General features: G+C 36.8%; 1 protein-coding gene across 1 annotated transcript in view; it reads right to left on the bottom strand.

Moving 5' to 3' along the window:
- The window catches only part of LOC125844245 (outer envelope protein 80, chloroplastic-like), a 15,597-nt gene extending 7,414 nt beyond the window's left edge, over positions 1–8,183 (bottom strand). Inside the window, exons 1-10 of the mRNA XM_049523523.1 lie at positions 7,470–8,183; positions 6,610–6,703; positions 6,357–6,439; positions 6,156–6,250; positions 6,002–6,071; positions 4,980–5,073; positions 2,378–2,462; positions 2,240–2,275; positions 1,294–1,447; positions 1,092–1,226 (exon numbers count right to left, since the gene is read on the bottom strand). Coding sequence (XP_049379480.1) covers positions 1,092–1,226; positions 1,294–1,447; positions 2,240–2,275; positions 2,378–2,462; positions 4,980–5,073; positions 6,002–6,071; positions 6,156–6,250; positions 6,357–6,439; positions 6,610–6,703; positions 7,470–8,081 — 1,458 coding nt within the window. The 5' untranslated portion in view covers positions 8,082–8,183. The remainder of the gene's footprint in view (positions 1–1,091; positions 1,227–1,293; positions 1,448–2,239; positions 2,276–2,377; positions 2,463–4,979; positions 5,074–6,001; positions 6,072–6,155; positions 6,251–6,356; positions 6,440–6,609; positions 6,704–7,469) is intronic.
- Between the last annotated feature and the right edge of the window lie 466 nt (positions 8,184–8,649).

The raw sequence follows: 8,649 nt of genomic DNA, 5'->3' as shown, positions 1-8,649 counted from the left end.
GTGGAAGTGAGACTTGCCGCACAAGTCATTCCTAAGAAGGAAAGTTTTAGGTATCTTGGGGCTGTAATCCAAGGGAGTGGCGACATCGACGACGATGTCACACATCGCGTTGGGGCTGCTTGGATGAAATGGAGGCTTGCCTCTGGAGTATTGTGTGATAAGAAAATTTCACCGAAACTTAAAGGTAAGTTCTACAGAGTGGTAGTTAGACCGGCCTTGTTGTATGGAGCGGAGTGTTGGCCAGTTAAGAACGCACATGTTCATAAGATGCATGTTGCGGAGATGAGGATGTTGAGATGGATGTGTGGACACACTAGGAGCGACAAGATTAGGAATGAGGTTATCCAGGAGAAGGTGGGAGTGGCCTCGGTGGTGGACAAGCTGAGGGAAGCGAGACTGAGATGGTTTGGACATGTGAAGAGACGGAACGCAGACGCCCCAGTGAGGAGGTGCGAGGTAATGGTGGTAGAGGGTACGCGGAGGGGTAGAGGTAGGCCCAAGAAGTATTGGGAAGAGGTGATTAGACAAGACTTGGCTATGCTTCATATTACCGAGGACATGACTCTAGATAGGAAGGAGTGGAGATCGCGTATTAAGGTTGAAGGTTAGTAGGGCTAGCGTGTGTCTTCCCTTGAGAGGGTTTGGGTTGTTAGCGTTTGGAGTAGTCCTTACCTTATGCTGTTTACTGCGTTTCACTCCCTTTATCTTTCTTGATGTCTTTGTCTCATTTGTTGATTATGCGCTATCTTTTGTATTGGCTGTTTTGTTTTATATATATCTCTCCTGTCACTTTGAGATGTGGTTCTTGAGCTGAGGGTCTCCTGGAAACAGCCTCTCTACCTTCACGAGGTTGTGGCAAGGTCTGCGTACTATTTACCCTCCCCAGACCCCACCTAGTGGGATTTCACTGGGTTGTTGTTGTTGTTGTTGTTGTCAACCGGAGACTACTATATCGACTGTTACTCTCCAAAAATCAATAAAGATCTTTATCAGCATATTTCCCTCTATAACCATGCAAACCAAAGCCGAAAGTACAATAATCATTTCAAGAGAAGGCATAAATTATCTGAAGACATTAATATAAAAGCTACCTGAAATATGATACCGGCTGTCCCATTCCACTTTGGCCTGAATGGACGACTGTATTCAATCCCGGCCGTCACACGTCCAATCGTCAGGCTACCACCGGGGTGATTATGAACAAGTGAGCCAGGGGTCCTCGAATTCTAGTCAAAATAGGAAATGAGCTCTCAAGAACTGTCGTGATGTTTACTCTAGGGAACTTTAAATTACCTGTATCATCATTGACCTGGAAGTCCTCTTATCATCTCCTTCAATCCATGGATCTGTATAATTTATCCGAAAGATAGAGTCAATTTGCCCCCGCTCTAGTGACAAATTCAGCTTTTGATTTCTCCCAAAAAGATTCTTGTGGTATATCGCACAACTGAAATGGATGGACATAATGAACAGCATATCCTTGGGGGGAAAATTGAAAGTGATCCTTTCTTTTAGGGAAAATAATTCAAGGTGGAAATCTAGCGACATCGACTATGATAGCTAAATGCTAATACTCCGCAGGTAAATTACTGGCAGTGATGTAAACTTCTAGTGACCTAAGGCTTTCTTTGAGAGAGTCGTCCTGTCTTTCAAAAGAAGTCCATGCAAGAATTTCTTTCCTAGAAGTGTTTTAGCTAAAAAAAAAAAGGCAACTCATTCTACAGATTTCTTTTCTGAGAAAAGATAGTCACATTGTCCTCTTCATAATGTCCTTCTCAGAAAAGCTATTTAGAGTAGATCTGCAGCTTGTTAAATAAAAACACCAAAAGTAATAGAAATATATAGATTTTGCAGGTGTGCTCTCCAAGGGGTTAAACTTTTCATAAGTGCTTCTAAGTAGTGCACCGAATATGCTGCTTTTTCCAGAACAGAAAGTCACTTTAAATCCATAATGGTTTCTTGAGAAGTTGTCCCAAATGTTAACTCAACTTAATACAGAAAACTCTACATACTTGGCATATGTGTAGGATTCACCAGTAAATCAACTAGATAAATCACAGCCAGAGTATGTGCTGTTGAAAAATTCAAATCAACCATTTAGAAATGTAAATAACAAAGTGTTGAACAATCTTAAAGTACAGGGAAGAAAGCCAAGCTTTGACCATTAACCCTAACAAGATCTCTCCTAAAATTGAAAACAGATCTTAACACCACATAGAATTTCATACTAATGCAATACCTGCCAATCAATCCAGCAAGGGGTCCACTTGTGATCCTGAAATTGAAATACATACCAGTAAACAACAGTGGAGAAACCAAAAGTAACATAATGACAAAGTAGTTTTCCTAGAATAATAGCTTCGAAAATATCACATACCCACTAGAAATTCCACCACCAGCAGAAATACCAGCCCCACTCTTGCGCTCGACAACATTCATAACTAAGTCTACCTTACCAGTGTCTGCACTATTGCATCAGAAAGTCACTCTACAGAAAGAACAATAGTAGCACACACAGTAGATGGCCAGAAGGGTAAGGAGGGGCCTGCGCCAACCAATTTTTTTGTTGTGCATACAGTCTCCTTTATATGATTGGTATTTTATATAAAGCTTTTGCCTAATCACTATTCACCAAGCACAACCAAAGAAACCCACAAGCCAAATAGCCTTTTAGTTATTACTAAGTCTTTTAGGAGTAAATTTCACACAGCAAACATAGTTTGCCATAACTTCTAATGTCTTCTCCAAGAACAAACCACTTTTTTCAAAAATCTGTTTAATTTTTTTTATGCATTCTTGGATGTAATACATGATATATTTTCCCTATTATTATTTGAAGTTAGACTAACTTAAGACTTCAGTTTAAAAGTTACTAAATTAAGACGTTAGTTTTTAGGCCAAGTCCAAAAAGCTATAACAGCAACACCAACACACCCACTGTAATCCAATAAGTGGGGTCTGGGGAGGGCAGCCTATGAGAGAGGTTGTTTCTGATAGACCCTTGGCTCAAAAGTGCAATTACAAAAGGATAGAAAGGAAATAACGACAGCAAAATAGCAAGATAAACAATTATAATACTCGCTCCGTTCCTATTTTTGTGGCACCGTTTGACTTGGCACTTGGCACAAAGACTAAGAAAGAGAGACTTTTGAAAATTGGTGGTCAAAAACAAACCTTAGACATTTGGGTGGCCATAAATCATTTCATTAACGGTAAAAAGGGAATTTTAAAGTTAAGTTTCTCCAATTTATAGAAAGGTGACGTTCTTTTTGGGATGGGCTAAAATGGGAAGTGTGCCACATAAATTGGGACAGGAGGAAGTAATTAAAATTTAAAAAGTGTTTTTCATGTTTACAAAAGATGTAAGAAAGAAACTTTAGCAAGAGGGAACGCATTCATTTGCCTCATAATGCATCTCTCAAAATGAAAATGGTGTATTTTAGTACCTTCTTTATCAAGTGATTTTATTTCAAGTACATGTACAAGACATTAAACTCCAATTATAGACTTAAGGAGTCAAGTCTCGCAAATTCCCTAGTTCCTACACAGCATCCCCCCCCCCCCTCCACTCCAATATGTTCTTTCTTTCCATCAAAACACCTACAGTTTCTCTCTAGCCATATAGTCCAAATCCAAATTATTCAAAGGGGATAATGAGCTAATGTTTGTTAGTTTATTTATTTTCCTGATGGAAAAGGTAAAAATGTCCTTAACATATCATAAATGGTTCAAATATGCCCTCCTTCCAACTATGAGATCAAAAACGCCCTCAATGTTTTTTCTTAGATCTAAAACTAACCTTTTTTAACAGCACATGACATGGCAATGGTGACATGGATTTTTGACCCATTTCAAAGGATCTGACCCATCACCCTACTATTCTAAAAATCCAAGGCTCATAATAACCCGGCTATGCTAAAACTACACTGTTCAATTATTTTAGTTTCTTGTTCCATTTAGGCTCTTCACTTTCTTTTTCTTTCTTCCTTTCTTCTTCCTTCAATTGTTCATGTTCTTTCTTCCAATTAGATTCTTAAATTACCCCTCTTCTTTCTTTTGTTTCTCTTCCTGTTATATTCTGAAAAAAAGAACTAGAATGTCCGAAGAATCAATTTATTCTCAAGGTCAAGGCATATTGTGTATGTCTTTGCAGATTGTTTGACAATCCTTTCACGACGTGAACTCCGATGAATGCCAGACGCAGATTCTTGCGATTTGTTTATAGAAGTTTGAATAATTTTAACAGATGCCCAAATATTCCAGAGGCAAAAATTACCTCAGTTGAAGAGTAATGGAAACAACCGAGTGAAGAATTGAAGGAAGAAATGGTATTTATCCTAAGTGCATAAGCAGTCGTGGATGTGATTTGGAACCCAAAATCCCTATTCCTAGAGCTGCTACAAACAGGTTGAAAACATCCTGTAAAATGATGAAGATAGGTTAGGTTAATTTAAAAACAGGTTACTAGGTGGGTTTGAGTTTTGTACTGAGAAACAGCCGGGTCATTGGATTGGGTTTAAAAATCTATGTGGACCAATAAGATGAAGCCAATTGTTAATTAAATGACTCATCAAAATGCCAAGTCAATCTGCTGTTTAAAAAAGGCATCTGTAGACCTAAAAACAAATTGAGCGCGGTTTTGATCTAATAGATGGAAGGAAGGTATTTTTTAACCATTTATGATGTGTTAAGGGAATTTTGACCCTTTCCCGTTTTCCTAATAAAGATTTTCCTTGGTATCCTTAACTATTTCTTCCTTGCAGTGCCTGCAAACATCATATCTTTACAACTACATTATTTATGATTATTTTTTTTCGATACTATCGTATCATTTCACCCTTGATTTCTGTCATATGATCCCCACCCCCAAATCCAAAAGAAAACATCCCGGCAAGCCCAAGTTATAACAAAGATAAAAATGCATTATGCACAAGGAGAAGTGCAACAAGAGACAGTTGAAACCATCTTCACTTAAGCACCTCCAGCAGGTTGGGGAATAATGCTAACATCTTCCATAATGCCCATAGCTAAGACAGTGTCCACATCTCTTTTCCCTTGAAGCATGCTGTAAACCTAAACAAGAGTAAATGACATTTAACATTCAAACAAGCACAAAGATAGTGGATTTCCCAGGAAGAAATATGGCATATAATTTGAAAAAATTCCATGGAATTGCAAAACCAGCAATTTCAGTTATGCCAATTCACTATTAAGAAGTTAAAGAAGCAGTTAAGAGTAAGATAGACTATTTTGGTAATTTGATACACTGTTTTAACCTGTCAAGGAGAAACCAATGATAAAGGACCTCTCTTGCAATAAACAAAAAGAAAGCCAATGTCAACTTTGTGACTTCTAGATTGAGATTATGAAAAGATAAACTACAAAAAGTGAGGGTGTTGTACAGCAGGCACAAATGAGCAGAAGTTGGAAAAAGAAACGGACAGAAGGAGGGTCTGTGCTAAGCAACTATTTCTCTGTTTACACTTCAAAATTAATTATATTGCAGGTCAATCAATTTGCAGCAAAATAAAGGATAGCACCTTCCAACAATTTCACACAATCACAGCAACAAAATACTCTGTGCAAACCTTACCCTACCTTTGTGGGGTAGAGAAGTTGTTTTCAATAGACAATTTCACACAATCAGAAGGTGGAAATTGGTAAGGGAAAGAAAGCATTAATTTTTTCTTTCTACGTACGTCCGGATACTGTAATTACCAGCTATTAGCTACAGAATGAACCTCCTACTAAAGCTACAGGTTCTGCAGAATGAGAGGACACAAAACAAACAAACAAAAAAGAAAAAGCTAATAGGAAATTCACTACTCTTAACATACTTTACCTACTATAGTTCACTAATCTTACATACTTTAACCTACATATAGAATCACAAAACTACTAAGAATGTGTTTCAAATTGTTAAAGTTTCAGGTATTACAAGATGTATATTAAGCAAAAACAAAAAAAGATGTTAGAATAGAATAGAGTTGTTTAAGTATACCTGTCCTTTCTTTGTAGTAAGCTGCCGCAGTATAGTTTCAGGCCTTGTTTTCCCTACAGTTGGCTCACCACTGAGACATGCAAGCAAGTGTAAGAAATTACTAAGAGTTATTGCATTCACTAAAAGCATAGGTATAAGAAAGTTGGGTTCTTACGTCCTATCAAGGAAACGGATGGTTATGTTATTCACCTCTGCTTCAGAAACTTCTAGCCTAATCATACCTCCAGAGAGCATCTCTATACCCGAAACCTATAGGACAAGATAACTCTAACTCAGATTTCCCAAATCACAATGTAAGGTATTCAAAACGAAAATAAATAATAACAGGTTGCATATGTCATAAATAAGTGCTAACCGCTCCAAAAAGACCCCGTTCCATGTACCAACCATTTATAGAGCTTATTATTTCATCTAACCGCTTGATATTAACGATTTTTCCTGCATTGCTTGACACCAAAATAAGTGCAGGATAGGGTGCTTACCATACAGAATGTAAAATATACGCTGATTATAAAATATACTTGAAAGAAAAAAATAAAAAGCAGAAGCTCATGAATATGTAAAGAAATGACAACAGGTTGTATAGAGAGAGTATAAGGAAGGTGTACCATATCCATCTCGAAAAGAATCCTCTATAAACCTTGCTGGAAGCACGTTTGCTCCTTCACATACCAAACCATGGAACTCTTGATTTGGTTCTACCTTATGCCAAAACGTAATGATATAAGCAATTACACATCGGAAGAAATGAGGAAATAATACATTTTGGTTTAATCATCACAACCCCTTTGGAGTGCAGGGAATACTTAGAAATTTTTAATTTGATAATACAATCTTTATTTGCTTATTGGAAAGAACTTTTTAAATCTGATTGAATTTTTACCAATGTCAAATAATTGCCTACTGTTGTTGAAATTTCAATTAATAATGTGAAATAACACTATTTGAAATTACTACCTTTTCCACCTATGCAAAACACGATTTTATATCCCAAATTGTTTGTCCTTTTTAGCTAAAAGAACCAAATTTTATGCAAAATAAGATAAATAACTCCAGCAATTTACTCGTGTTGTTCATTTTGCTTTGATTGAGACAATCATTTTGAAGCTTAAGTAGTACTTAGAAACTAATACAACAAAATACTTCTACATGGGGTCGACTATATTCCCTCGATTTGGACCAATATCATTCTAATAACCATAAGGGATCGTTAGGAAGGTTAGAATTATGCAGGTATTATTAATTCATCTTCTACCCGCATAAAATAAATACACAAATTCCCTCATAATTTATACATTTATTAGTTATGCAGATTTCTAAATTACAAATCAAACATCTTACTAATTTTATACATGGATAACTTATTTCCTAACTAGCTACCAAGCGTGGCATAACTTATGCAGAAATCATACATGAACAAAGGTGCCACTTTACCAAAGGAGATGACTATGTGAGGAAAGAAATGTACCTGAAATACCAAGCGAATACCATCTCTAGTATCCACAGCAACAGGCATGCAAGAGCAAAAGTAGCCACTAGCAACAATCCTATGCACATCCTCTTGCACCTCTCGCACAGTAAGCGCCGAATTGGGTCGGCATGCTTTGAGTGCATTCAACGCCTCACTCTCCAAATCCTTCCGTTCAAGTTCTTCACCATCCTTGTTTCTCACTAATACTTCACTAATAAGAACTCTCTCCTCATTCCCACTCCCTGTTTTCGGGCCCGACAACGGAGTACCATCCAAGTTGCTCTGAGTTAATGCTATTGATGCACAGCAAAGTAGAGGAGTATTTGACAAACTCCATGAAAATGGGTTAATGTTTCTGGGTTTACTTAGAAATTGCAGAATTGCATTTTGGAGGTTGAACTTTTGATGAAATGGGTGTGTGAATTTGGATAAAGTTTGTGAAATTCCACCATTTTGATGAAATGGGTGTTGGAATTTGGGAAAATTTTGTAGAAGTAAGTGTAGATTGGTGAAGAATGGGTTTAGGGTAGGGTGGTGTAGAGTAAGGGGACAGAATTGAGGAAGTTTGATATAAGATGAAGTGAAGCGTACGTCTTCGTTTTGGTGCATAGCTGAATGTTTACTGTAACTCACTAGGGTTTTAGGGGTTGAAGAAGAGAGTGATGTTTGCACTCCCTAAAGCTGATGCCTGAGAATGGGGACAAAAGTAACATGAAATTATTTTGGTGAAAAGCATCTTCTTCCTTCCTTTCTTCTTCTTCTTTTAACTCTCACTAGGAAGTTTTCACCTTCTTTTTTTTTTATCAGTACTTTTTTTTTTTTCAAGGCTTCTCGAATTTACAATCTCAAATTGAAGGCGGAAAAAATATATATAGATTTAAAGATTTTTATGTTTGTTTAGTAAAATAATTTAAGATGAGTGTAATTGTAATATCACTCTAGTAGAGTATCTAGTGCTTTAGTGATAGTAAAATTTGGAGAGTTGGTGTTTTTGAATTTGATCAAAATTTTGTCATATTTTTTGAACATGTGGAAAGTCAAGTCATCTTGACACATGGCTTGGATTTAGGTTTTAAGGTGAAATGGACTTTGAATTTGAATTTTTTCTTTAAAAAAAAAAACCCTATACGACTAGGCAAACATACATCTTAAAAGAGTGTCGGGATAAAATAAATAG

The sequence above is a fragment of the Solanum stenotomum genome, chromosome 11, assembly GCF_019186545.1.
Source record: "Solanum stenotomum isolate F172 chromosome 11, ASM1918654v1, whole genome shotgun sequence".
Classification (NCBI taxonomy): domain Eukaryota; kingdom Viridiplantae; phylum Streptophyta; class Magnoliopsida; order Solanales; family Solanaceae; genus Solanum; species Solanum stenotomum.
The sequence above is the reverse complement of the archived record's forward strand: the minus strand, read 5'-3'. Positions and strand labels throughout refer to the sequence as shown.